General features: G+C 38.2%; 1 protein-coding gene across 7 annotated transcripts in view; it reads right to left on the bottom strand.

The window, feature by feature from the left end:
* The window catches only part of Pde7a (phosphodiesterase 7A), a 104373-nt gene that overhangs the window by 31478 nt on the left and 58490 nt on the right, over positions 1-14405 (bottom strand). For all 7 annotated transcript variants that reach the window (XR_007340557.1, XR_007340558.1, XR_007340556.1 and 4 more), the window contains exon 3: positions 12043-12126. Coding sequence is in view for 3 of the 7 variants with exons in the window: in XM_048782996.1 (XP_048638953.1) it covers positions 12043-12126 (84 nt within the window). In the remaining 4 variants the exon portion in view is untranslated. The remainder of the gene's footprint in view (positions 1-12042; positions 12127-14405) is intronic.

Below are 14405 nucleotides of genomic sequence, written 5' to 3'. Positions count from 1 at the left end.
AATGAATAAAGAGCTCAAGATAATGGGCAAAACACATTTATGTGGACTGGAACATTATTGTGTGCCAATAAAAAAGAAATGGAAAAAACTACATTTGTGTGGATGTGAAAAAACTGTAAAGAAACATATTCCTTGTATTACATCTTGTCAGACATTGGCAGACACTGTGCCCTCTGGTCTGGATGACGTCAATGAGCTTTGGCAAATTCCACGCAGAGAACTGTCAAGCTGACAACTTCCATTACTATTTAATAAGCATGCCAGAATCTCTAAGTGGGCATGTGGAATGGGATTATAATAATTCTTTTATATTTAAAGATATTAGGGTTTGTTATTCTATAAGCTCAAGATAAAGTGTAACTAAAAGAATTACTAAATTTAGAGCAAACAAGAAATGAATTTTTGACAAAAAATCAACATGAAATTCACTTCGTTATGTTAAATTAAGATTCAAAATACTTTAAAGAGAACAGCCAACCGAACGGAGAGAAATCTTTGTAGGACTATTTGGAACTTTTACTTTAGCTCACTTAATGTAAGTCATTTATTCAAAAGAAAAAAATGGAAATGAGTGAATCTCTTAGTTTATTTTATCCTACTAAATGTAAGCCACTTATTCTAAAGAAAAAAACAGAAATGGGTGAATCCCTTGGTTCTCTCCTGAGTTGTGAGAAAGTGGAAACTTGAGAAAGCCCAGTGAGGTAAGGCGGCCACAGTATGGAACCACACTGAGGAGCAAAGGAGCCCACCGTGGGGAGCTACAAGTTCCCGACCACTTTTGTGGTAAACCTCTGTGCTGTCAGCCCAGCACTCTGTCTGTTGCTCTCTCTCCCACTGATCAACTTCCTTCTTTCTCCCTCCTTTTTCTCTCCCCTCATCACCTTTTCCTACCAAATTATTAGTTTACATATTGCTCATCATTAGTAGGTGCCTCAAACTTGAACAGAATTTCCCCAAATTATGGTTGAGATTAAATAGTTTAAAATTAAGGGCCATCATAAATAAAATAAAGTTACAGGAAAAAAAAGAATGTTTATTCAGGGGAACAAAACTGATCAAATTATATTGTTATAGTGTGTGCATGTACAAACATGTAACAATGAATTCTACTATTCTGTATAATTATAACACCAGTTTATAAATAGGGGGTGGGGAAGAATATATTTATTAAATGCAGGAGGACAAGAAATCTGCACCTTATTGGTGAAAATACCCTGAGACAGGGCTGGTCTGAAGGGTAGGGATCTTTGAAAAATGAGATAGGAGTTAAAAAGTTTCTCTTTGGGTCTTGCAAAGTATTAATGCCAACATTTTCAGTTTAAATATTTGTCAGAAACTAATCAAGCTTCTCATAGCTAAAAAATAAACTACTAAGTCCAACCAACACTTGTTTTTATTAAGGCATAGAAAATCATCATACACTTTGAAGAGCTAGAGATACTTTATTTGCTGCTCATCCTGTAGCACTCATTGAATTTGGGAATTTCATTGAAGGATTCTATGCACAGCTTTGGGGAACAGACAAGAGAAAAAGAGGTTAAATGTGAAGCATCAACTCAGCTTTTTGTTTCCTAAACAAATCCTTACAGACTAGCACAGTACAAATACTTATGGACTACTTGTGACACTTTTCCTACTGCATCAGAGCCTGTCCTTTCTGTTCTGTAAGAAATCACTGTCCTTCTAGAAGGTCCAATAAAATTTTTTGACTAATGTGAGCATCTAAAAATTTTAACAGTATCTTTACAAGCTAAGAGCTTCCAAATGCTTTAACACAAATTACTCATATTATTCCCACTGATAAGTGTGTTCTGATTAAATCATAAAGCAGAACACTCCAAAAAGAAAATATTACTTTGAGACAATACTCCAAGGAATGTTTCTGGCTATTCTAAAATAATGAGATCAATGACTTTCTTATGTTAAAAATCCCTTTTTCAAACTCATAAACTGTGTAAATATGTATGATAAATATTATCTTTTGGGCTATAATAAAAAGATGTAATTCATAAAAATACAAATAGGTCAAAGAATACTTCAAACCCTCTTGAGTTGGGGAAATTTTTATTTATTTAAAATTTTATTTTAGCATGGAGCGAATACTTAAGAGTATCTCTATCACACACACACACACACACACACACACACAAAGCTAGATAAAAATAAGAGCTTTCTATGACAGATCCAATCTCAGAAAATACTTGACTTAAAAATTATAGAATGTATTAATTAAAGCAGAATCAGTATGACAAAGCTGCCAAACTAACTCTGACTGCAGATTTATACCAGATCCTTGAGAAACATGTCTTGGCAAAGAGAATTCATGATCATTAAAATCCCTCCACCCTCTACAACCATGAATACAAACAAGTTTAAAAATGTCTTCCCAAAGTCTGAACTCACAGTTTTTTGTAAACAACCAGAGGACTGGTTTAATATCAATCAACAAATATGTAATCTCAATATAAACTATGATTTTTATGGGTTCTAATTTCATAACGCACTTTTAAACTTTTTAGAGAAAATTTCAAAATACAAAAAGTTAAACAAATAGAAACAAACAATTCAAAGAGGACTCTTTACTAAGATTTTCCATTAATAATGTCTGCTATATCATTACCTGTGTGTGTAGACCTAATTCTTTTTTCTAAACATTAAGGGTGGGTTATAAACATTCTGGTCCTTTATTTCTATAAACTTCAGTGAATAACACCATTTTAATTAATTTAACACATTTTCCTATTATAAATAAGGCCAATTTGAATGGCTTTGCATGTAGCTTAACATTTATATAGGATTATTTCTTTTGCATGTATTTCTAATGGTAAAACCAAAGAGGAGGAACGATGTTTAAATCACTTAGTATATACTGCCAAATTGCCCTCTCCAGAGTCTCTAAGTGAACTCCTACCACCTGCACCTCAGTTGATTCTTTGTTTAACTTATTGTGATACTAATTCATTTGTTTAATAGTTAAGTTGATTGCTTTTTGCAGTTTAGTGTGCTTCTATGTTCACCTGATTTTCTTCTACATTTTTTGCCCCATTTTAGAAAGACACTTCAGTCAAAACTTGCTGAATAATAAGGCCTATGGCAAATCCTATTGTGAAGATAAATGTACAGTACTTTAGAGAATAAGAGCTATGGCAAAAACACAACCCAAACCACAAAAACTCATGGCATCACAAACTGTAATCTACGTGATAAAATTATTGTTCTGCTTGCAGTTAACAGTGGGGCCTGTAATTGTTCCCTGACAAGCTGTCTTGGATCTAGCTGGTTCTTTAGAGAATGCATCTTCATTATATCACCCAAACATTGCTTATGTAATATAAAAATCTTCAAAGAAAAGCTCAATATTGCAGTGTGGATGTCTAATTTCTTTAGATGTATATGCTGTTAGTATATTTTAATAAACATACTAACAGCATATACACATTTCCCCCCCACATTTAAACTTTCCCTCCCTTGAGAAAGACCTGACCCTGGGTGCAGAGTAGAGGATGAAGCAAGGAACAGAAATTCTGAAAGTAAGGACAAGGGTTAGGTGTTTACCACAATGATCCCAGACAGTGGTGATAAAGGTCTAGATCAAGAAGGATATGAGATAAGGAGGTCAGAGAGCAGATAAACATGGCAGCTATTTTAGAATGCAAAAATACATTGGATTTAATGACAAACTGGGTTTAAGAAATGAAAAAAACAGACACAAGATTTTTACAACAGAGAAATTAATAGTGTAATAAATAGTAAATTTAGGTAAAAGTGAAAAGGTAGACAGGCATGGTGGTACACACCCAATAATCCCACTGGTTCCAGAGGCTAAGACAGAGGATTCTGAGTTCAAGCCAATCTTAGCAATTCAGTGAGACCCTGTCTCTAAATAAAGTCTATAAAAGGGATGGGGATGTGGCTCAATGGTTAAGTGCCTCTGGGTTCAATCCCCAATACCAAAAACCAAAACAAAACAAAACAAAAGTGAAAAAAAGAGTTGAGACATTGTAAGCAGAGAAAATTCTAGTTTCAATGAATTTAATACACATATCCAGAATTTTAAGATCAGAATATTAACTATTTGAGAAGGAGGACAGATCTTGGGGATTCTATCCTGCAGGCTACATCCCCAATCCTTTTTTCAAGGTTTTGAGACAGGGTCTCATTAAGTTGCCAAGGATGGCCTTGAACTTGTGATCCTCTGGTTTTAGCCTCCCAAACTGCTGGGATTACAGCTTGTGCCACTATACCTGGCCTTCATCTAGAAACTATTTTTATTTCAGCATGTAAGTAAAGTTCTTGTGTCACTGTGAAAAATAGTATTATTTTAAATTATAGGTAAATAAGGAAAAGGGCTTATTATAGACATTTAATTCTTCAGTACCTCCACAGATTTTGATGCTTTAGTACCTCTGAAGGTTTAAACCCATCCTACAGAGTTGCTTAAGTGAAGGGAACTCTACCAAGTCTGAAATTATAGAAGATGAATGAGTATATGACTTCAATCATAGGAATCCTCATCCCAGGACACTTCACAGGAAAGTAGAGATACAAAACAACCTTGCCACCACAAAAATATCTTCAACTAGTGTGAGGGGAAATGATATACTCCACAGGGAAAAAACCTTGAGGTTCACAACTGGAAAGAAAAGAGTGACTATTGGTCATGAAGTCTGAGGCAGCTCAGACTTGCAGAAATTCAAGCCTAGGGTTAAATTAAGGACAAGCTTTAGAAGTTAATTCCTGCAGAGAACAAGTTCAGACAAAACTAAACAAAGAAGTCAGTAGAAGAGGAGAAAGGTAACAGGTTTTAGTCATAGCAGGAGCATGTGCTCAATCCCTGATTAGATCACATTTCACAAAAAACACTGGATTAAATATTTTAAGGAATTCTGAGCTGTGTGATAAGCAGATCCTACTAAACCAGTAGAAAAGAAAAATTCCTTTTTTTCTCCCTCCAAATTATATTTTAAATAAAGACAGATATTCTTGTTTTGTTGTAACTAAGAAACTCATTCTACAAGGATAATTTCCAACTACAACCTAAAGTCTTAGATATTCATCACCTTTGATAAATAGCACAATGAGATCCAAAAGGCAGCGAGTGAGCTGCTCTCAAGACTGAGCTGTCCTCTCTTCTAAGATACTATACTGCAAAGTTCTCATATCAGTAGATCAGGATTACCAAACCCTGGTAGTCACGCCTCATACTGCAGTGTATTATTTTGGACCACTGTTTGTCATGGAGTTACATTTATTATCTGGGAATCTTTATCTCCTAAAAAGAATATCTAACCTGTTTGCCTTGTTATCACATCAATATATTTAGTCTTATGTCTCTTATCTTGTCCTTCAGACTCATATTATGTGTTCCTGATTTCCTAATGATTTAGAAGGTACACATACTATTTTTGTTCCATCAGATACTTTTCAATAATTTGATCATTTCTAACATTCCACCCCACCAAAATATCTCATATATTCCCCATTTAAAACTCCCAACACTTTATAAACAATTACATTTCCCAAATCCTCTATTTTACTAAATTTAGTGAAAATCAGGGGACATATTAGAAACCTCAAATACAACTATACTTTTATTCATACTGATACCAATGTTTAGACTTCACTCTCTTACTGGTTTCCTAGTCTATCCTTGTTTATCAAATATTTTAATCTAAACTTTTCAAGGCATAACACATTTATATGTATCAAAATTCGAAAGGTACACAACAAAAAGTTTCTTTTCCCTTCCATGTTGTAAAGCCACCCAGTTTCCCTCTCAGAAGCAACCAATTTTTTGTCGCCAGTTTCCACTATATTGTTATAGGGGGAAAAAAAAAACCTATATATTGATTCATTCTTGCTTCCCGAACTAAGAAGGAAGCATTATTCTTTTATTCTTTTTGATAATAGTTGTAGAATGTTTTTTTACTGACATTTACAGTGAAAATATTGTACTTGCTTCTAAAAAAGCTACATTTGCTTTATAAAATAAATTTGAATGGTTTCTTTTCTGTAATCTGAAAGAGTTTTTAAAATCTCTGAAAAAAATCTGGAAGAATCTGCTGCATCTCCGGCCCTCAGGCTTTGAGAGAGAACACTTAATGTGACTTTCTCTAACATATTGTTTTTGAGGATTCCTTTATACTCTTGAAAAGTGTTTATTATTTACTCCAAATAACTTTAGTTTTTGTGAGTATGGTAATTGATATTTACCATGATAAAAATTAAAAATTTTAAGTTTACTATATAAGTATTTAATATTTAAAATTTAAAATACAGAAATTTTATTTAAAAATATGTAAATATTTTTAAAAATATGTAAATGTATACATGTTTGTTATTTAATTAAAAAATAAATTTGCAAATGTGTAAATATTTATTACTTATTTATTTTTATTTTTTGTGGCACCAAGGACCCAGCCCAGGGCTCCCCGTACATGCTACACAAGTGCTCTACCACTAAGTACCACATCTCCAGCACAAATGTCTGTTCTTTTTGACATGGAGTTATTACTATGAAGATTTTAAGGGTAATTTATAAGTATTGCTTATAATTACAAATTATAATTTGTTCTCCCAACTGAAACTTCACTTTCCACTAGTACTAATTATGTATGAGAGAAAATTTATTTTACCCAAGCCAGTTTTAGGAGTTATCTTTAAAAAAAACAAACAAACAAAAAAAAACTGCTAATTTAAGAGGTTAAAGTTTTTCATTGTCGCTTTTTCTTTGATAATTAGTAGTATTTGGCACTATTCTAGTTTTGTACATTAGAAGTATCTCCTGCTTTATGTATTAAAATTATTTTTCTCAACTGTGGAATGATTAGCCTTAATTTGTTAAAGCTTTAACAAATTCATAGTAAAATAATATAGAATTATAAAGTAAACATGTGAGCTAGTGCTGAATCAGTAGTTATCAAACAAATGCAAATTAGAACAAGAATGAGACTTATAAAAATATTACTTCTGTTTATTTACTATAAATTTGAAGTCAATCTTTTATTTAATTTCTATTAATTTTTTCAGATATGTTTTTATTTTGATGGAAATGAATATAGGATTAATTAAAAATTGAAACATATTATTACTTCATTTAAAAATAACAATAAGCCCATAACATGTTAATATAAACAAAATAATTTTTAATTAAAAAAAAATGTCTTTCAAAATAAAGAAAAAGTTAATGAAAGTCAGGCACAATGGCACATGCCTGTTACTGTTACAGTTCCAGCTCCTCCAGAAGCTAAGGCAGGAGGATCCACGAAGCTGAGTTCCTAGGCAGGCCAGTCTGGGCAACAGAGCAAGAGTTCATCAAAATAAATAAATAAATAAGTAAAAGTGAGGGAAGGAAGAAAGACACTATTTTACATTTCTGTAAATCTCTTCAATATATGGCTATTTCTCATATCTGCTACTATACCGAATGTGAGATATCACACATTTTGTAGCCTCAGAAAATTCCACTAGACCTGTGTGAGAGAATAAGAGTAAGAAAGGCAAATTAACATCTTAGCATTATTATGAAAACAGTTTTAACCTCACAGGTGCCCCATAAATCTTGACAATTGTTGATATCATGTAGCTGAATTATCTTCATTCAGTTCTGATAAGATAAACTACAACTTTCAAGAAAATTTTCTGGATCATACAGCTATTTAAATGTATTTTTAGAGTCATGCTAAATAGACTATTTTGATTCCTTAATTTTCTTTATATCTGTTGGGCCTTTCCCTATAATTTTTGGGTATGCATCTTAACTTCATTAAATCCTTTCTTAAGTTAATTACCAATTTATTATAAACTCAGTATTTAATAGTTCCATTTTTATTTTAGTTTTCTAATTCATTAAATTCTGTTTATTATTACTAGTTGCTTTCTTCACCTATTCTTAGGTATCCTTTGTTATTCTTTTTCTTACTTCTTGATTGGACTACTTAGTTGACTTAGTTCATACTTTCTCATAAACATAAATATTTCAAAGTTACAAATTGTCCTGTAAGCTAAACAGTCTTCAACTGTGTTCTAACTTTGCTATTAATTTCAAGCTTCAGTGATTCTACTTCCCCCGTCATCACTCTTTTTCTTTCCCCTTTGCAATGTAAGTCTCTAAAAAAAAGTTGTCTGTCCTTGCTATCTCTAATTCCTATCTTTCTATTCTCTCATAATTATATCCACTCCTATCTCAGGCCTCCCTACCACCATCTTCCCATAGCTATATCAATTCTTATTCCTCATCTTATCTGAATTATCAGCATAATTTGGCAAAGGTAACGCATCAAAATTTGATTTTTTTCATGTCTGGTACGAATTCAGATTCATTATTCTCCATAAGGACATCCATCTGATAGCACTGTTCACCTTCTATCTACATTACCACATTTGTCATAAATACCATAGACGTGTGGATGTTTTTCTGGACTCCATAAAGTGCCATTATTCCCATTTGTCAATCCTTTAACTAATATCATCCTAATTTAGTTATTATATGCTATAATAAATTTTGATATCCAGGAGAAGCAAATCCTATAACAGCTCTTTTTCCTGATTGTCTGAGTTATTCTTGACTTTTTTAATCTTATATATAAGTTTTAGAATCAGCTTGTTCATTCCATTAGGAAAAAAATAGTGAGTTTTATTATTATTTCACTAAACTTATACACAGGTCAATTTGAGAAAAACTGACATTTCTATTTAGTCTTCTGAATCATGAACAAATTGTATATGTCTCTATTTTGGTCAATTTAATTTTCCTCTATAATGTCTTACAGTTTCCTATAAAGTTGTACCAAATTACACTGATTGACTTTTCAATATTAAACCAACCTTATAATCCTAGAAAACACAAATTGGGTCAAAATACGTTAGTCTTCTAATATACTACAGATTTAATTCAATTATGTTATGCATATCCATGAGTGATTTGGCTGCAATTTTCTGTTCTTGTTGTATCCACATCAGTTAGTTAATATAAAGACCTTGCTAGCCTTACATAATAATTATGAAGTATGTCCTTTTCTTTCTACTCTGTAGAAGTTTGTGGATAAAATTTTAGTTTGACAGTTATTTAGTTTTTCTAGCACAGCAGAGCTATCTTTCCTTTGTCTTTTAGCATTTCAGTTCTTTTGTAAATGAACTACCTTGCCTCAGCCCTGCCCCACCAACACATCTGTGTGGCCACCATCACCACCCAGGATGCAGAGGATGAAGTTACCTCTGAAATCAATACACCCTATACACTATGGCTCAAGTTAGAGGACCCCAAGAAAAAAAGAAAATGAAACAATCTGCTTCTGACAATCTCATAACCACTCTTTTGAAGGTGACTTTTTTCTCTCTCACAACTTTAATATTTTCTTTTTGACTTCAGTATTTACAGTTATACTATGTAATAGTATACAATATGTAATGTGGGTTTCTTTTAATGTTTCTCTTTTTGAGATTTATAGTGCTTCTTAAATCTATGCCTTAATGTCTTGTTGTTGTTGTTGTTTTGGTACCAGGGATTGAACCCAGGGGCACTAAACCACTGAGCCACATTTCCAGCCCTTTTTATATTTTATTTTGAGACTGGGTCTTGCTAAATTGCTTAGGGCCTTACTAAGTTGCTGAGGCTGGCTTTGAATTTATGATCCACCTCAGCCTCCTGAGCCAATGGGTTTACAGGCATGCGCCACTGCAGTCAGTTTATGCCTTACTGTCTTTTATCACTTTGTAAAGACTTCTCAGCCATTGTCTCCTCAAAGACTGCTTCTGTGAGATTATCTCTTCTCCTTATAGAACCTAAGTTACTTTATCAACAAATTTTGTGCCAGATTAAAGAAGGAGGATTTAAAAACTTTCAACTGTATTCCCTTTGGTAACTGTGGCCTACATCCTCTCTCCATTAGTCTGAGCAAGCTGTGTGACATGGCTGATCAAGAAAATACAGAAACATAATGCTTTGCAGGGTCCAGGCCCAGACCTTCAGAAACAAATTTCCTACACTTCCTTTCTCTTGAAATACTTTCTCTGGGAAAAGGCAGCTCCCATGTAAGAAGTCTAATTATAGTTAAGCATGGTGTTGCAAGCCTCTAATCCCAGCTACTTGGAAGGCTCAGACAGGAGCTCACTAGTTCAAAGCCAGCCTGGCCAACTTGGTGAGACCCTGTCTCAAAATAAAATTTAAACAAGGACTGGGGCTGCAGCTCACTGGTAGAGCACTTGCCTATTGTATGTGAGGCCCTGGGTTCAACCCCTAGTACTGGGAAAAAAGAAGTCCAACTACCCTGAGATTGCCATTTATGGAAAGAGAAATGCTGGTCAGCCCCAGCAATTCCAGCCTTCCTAGTGCTGACACCAGACCTAAAGTGCAGAAACCATGCTGAAGGTTCCAGCCCCAGGATATGACATGAAGAGAACCATGGCCCCAGGCATATGGACCCAGCATCGGCATTCCAGCCATTCCCAATTAAAGAGCAAGAAGTCATCTAGCAAAGGTAAGTCAAATCTGATAGATTTGAGTGAATTCCTGATTCTTGGCGTCATATGCATAAAAAAAGGTGATTGTTTTATGACAATAAGTTTTGGAGGCATTTATTACTAGTGGAAGAGGTAATCCTTCACCAAGGTCCCAAGTATCCATGCACATTCTTAAGAGATGTGCCAAGAATACAAAGTCCTGATGAATATTTAGCCTGGGCCATTTCTCACAATTGTGTTTGAGACTAGCAACCTTGAGGGACAAGTAACGTTTCTTTCCCTCATTAAGCAGAAAGTATTAGTCATGGATCAACTATAATCTGTGACTGAGATAGTTCAAAGCTGGCATTTATTTCTAGCATGTGGGTAGCACTTTGGGGTTCCAACCTAAGCATGAAGGGTTTACCAGTACCTAACCACCCGATAACCTTGGTGGGCTTTAAATACTTGTTTTTGCTTCTCTAGCCGTAAGTGTCCATCGAAAGCTCTGTTGTGCTTCTTATCAACCTTTCTCAGAATCAGCACATGCTACTCAAGGAAAGAGTGGTCTGAAAAGCCAGACTCATCTCTCTGCCTTATTATTAATATTTAGACACACTGAATATATGTCTTTCATATTTTATCCAGTTTTTCTCATTTTTTTCAGTTAGGGTGTTAATCCAAATTACTTTACCCAACATGACCAAAAGTGGAACTCCTCCAGAAACAGATTTAATGTACTTAATATTTAAGGGGTTTAGAAGTTCTGTTTTTTCCCTTTTCCTACATTATGGGATAGACCCACACAGAATTTTTCCTTCCAAAATATGCATTTTACCAAGATGTTTGAAGGTGATGTGCATTTTCACATAAAATGGTAACACCTTGTTAAACTACTGAAATACCTTTATAAAATATCATTCATATAACAACATTGTTTAGAGTAGTAGAGACAAATCAGTTGTAATAAAAATGACTTCCTAAAAAACATTTTAAAAGAAATGAATATACTAAAGTAATTTCACAGTTAAATTATAAAAGAGAAACTAAAACAAAAGTGTCTATATTTTAATATATATATATTAAAATATAGACACTTTTGTTTTATATATAGTGAGTGTGTGTGTGTGTGTGTGTGTGTGGTGCTGGGGATTGAATCCAGGGCCTTGTGCATGTGAGGCAAGCACTCTACCACTTGAGCTACATATCCCCAGCCCTAAAGCAGTGTTAATATTTTAATACCCCTTTTCTTTTTTTTTAATATTTTACTTTTTAGTTGTAGTTGGACACAATACCTTTATTTTATTTATTTTTATGTGGTACAGAGGATCAAACCCAGGATCTCGCACATGCTAGGCGAGCACTCTATCACTGAGCTACAACCCCAGCCCCTAATACCCCCTTTTCCAATTAGCAAATGTTAAGCATTTGTTAACATCCAGAAATATAGTGTCACTTATGACCTAAATGCTTTTAAAAATTCCAAACACAAAATAATTTTTGTTTTTTGTATTGTTTCCACTTGGAAAACCACATAATATTATGAAAACCTAAATTAGTTTTGAAAGTTTAAAAGAAACATTTGTGACTGCCAACACTTACAGTGAAAAATACGAAAATCAATATATGGATGAGAACCTCTTCTTTCTGATTCAAATCCTGCTCGGCTCCTTACTCGTACATCTCCTGGATAGAATTAAGAGCAGAAGTAAGTTTAGAAGGCTGTCATTTGTGAAGAAGCTCCCACATGCAAAAAGAGGCCCATATGCCATCACATCCATAAGAAGTATCCCATTAATGATACATATGGAGCAAGAAATTAAGAGCTAATTTATTTGAAGGAGTTCACAAATTTTCAGCATCAAGTTTTAAGTCTGGATAAGGAGAAATTTTTTTTAGAGTACCCCTACACTAATAATAGTTCTTATAATCTATATTTTAAAGTTAGTTTTCTGAAAGATGATTCAGGTGCATGATAATCCAATCTAATACCTTGCTACTCATGTGAAGTTTACAAAAAAAAAAAGCCACTGGGAAACCAAATCTATTTTACAGGAGACAGAAAATCTTCAGAACAAACTTTTAAAAGTCACTCTATGTCTCACACCATATCATGGGCTATAAGGGATATGAAAAATAGAAAATACATTACCTATTCTCAAGAAATTTCCAATTTCACAAATGTGCAATAAATTATAATGTTACTATACTTTCCTCTATGTATTTGATTTGATCAATCTTCTTTCTCTCTTCTCATAATCAGTTTCAACCCAAGGTCTTTAGCTGGTTCTTAAATTTTGGTGTTTACAAGCTCAGCGTTGTTCCTACATGTACTCATGTGATTTTTGGACAGACTCATTTCTCTATACAGAAACATTTATGTACCAACCATATACAAGGCACTCTTTTTGTCTTACAGACATTGCTTTATTTAGTTCCCTAGTCAAAGAGCCAAAGGAATCTTCATCCACATTTTACAGATGCAGAAACTGGACTTTGAGAAGTTAAATAGCAATGTTCCCTGCCACAAAGTTAATGTAAACAGTGAGCGAAGATTTAAACCTAGCCCTGTGGGTTCCAAAGAGAGCAGTCTTCCCATTACATTTTTACAACCTTCAATCTCCTAACCCCAAGTCTTCAGTCCCATCCCCTGTGCTCTTGCAATTTTGTTACCCTTTGTTTCTCTACGTAAGAACATCACTTACTTCCTTCCAGGTTCATTCCATCTACCTTAACTCCAACTCATAAGATCTAATCACCTCTTTCATGTGTGACAAAAAAGTGCTCCTCACATCTGGCACTCCACATATATCAGTAAGCAAAATACAGAAAGTCCCTGTCCTCATGAACTTTATCTTATGGGATAAAACAAATAATAAAGCAAATACACAATTTCATTCTATGGAAGACTTTACATGGAGAACACTAAAGAGAAATGCNGGGGGGGGGGGGGGGGGGGGGGGGGGGGGGGGGGGGGGGGGGGGGGGGGGGGGGGGGGGGGGGGGGGGGGGGGGGGGGGGGGGGGGGGGGGGGGGGGGGGGGGGGGGGGGGGGGGGGGGGGGGGGGGGGGGGGGGGGGGGGGGGGGGGGGGGGGGGGGGGGGGGGGGGGGGGGGGGGGGGGGGGGGGGGGGGGGGGGGGGGGGGGGGGGGGGGGGGGGGGGGGGGGGGGGGGGGGGGGGGGGGGGGGGGGGGGGGGGGGGGGGGGGGGGGGGGGGGGGGGGGGGGGGGGGGGGGGGGGGGGGGGGGGGGGGGGGGGGGGGGGGGGGGGGGGGGGGGGGGGGGGGGGGGGGGGGGGGGGGGGGGGGGGGGGGGGGGGGGGGGGGGGGGGGGGGGGGGGGGGGGGGGGGGGGGGGGGGGGGGGGGGGGGGGGGGGGGGGGGGGGGGGGGGGGGGGGGGGGGGGGGGGGGGGGGGGGGGGGGGGGGGGGGGGGGGGGGGGGGGGGGGGGGGGGGGGGGGGGGGGGGGGGGGGGGGGGGGGGGGGGGGGGGGGGGGGGGGGGGGGGGGGGGGGGGGGGGGGGGGGGGGGGGGGGGGGGGGGGGGGGGGGGGGGGGGGGGGGGGGGGGGGGGGGGGGGGGGGGGGGGGGGGGGGGGGGGGGGGGGGGGGGGGGGGGGGGGGGGGGGGGGGGGGGGGGGGGGGGGGGGGGGGGGGGGGGGGGGGGGGGGGGGGGGGGGGGGGGGGGGGGGGGGGGGGGGGGGGGGGGGGGGGGGGGGGGGGGGGGGGGGGGGGGGGGGGGGGGGGGGGGGGGGGGGGGGGGGGGGGGGGGGGGGGGGGGGGGGGGGGGGGGGGGGGGGGGGGGGGGGGGGGGGGGGGGGGGGGGGGGGGGGGGGGGGGGGGGGGGGGGGGGGGGGGGGGGGGGGGGGGGGGGGGCAGTGATTCAAACATGTGAAGGGAAGTCCCTATTGAAAACAAGCAGGGACGTGAGGGAAGTAAGACAGTGCACCACAAGACTATCAGAAGTGAGAGG

The sequence above is a fragment of the Marmota marmota genome, unplaced genomic scaffold, assembly GCF_001458135.2.
Source record: "Marmota marmota marmota unplaced genomic scaffold, marMar, whole genome shotgun sequence".
Lineage (NCBI taxonomy): Eukaryota > Metazoa > Chordata > Mammalia > Rodentia > Sciuridae > Marmota > Marmota marmota.
This window is presented reverse-complemented; position numbering and strand designations above follow the sequence as displayed.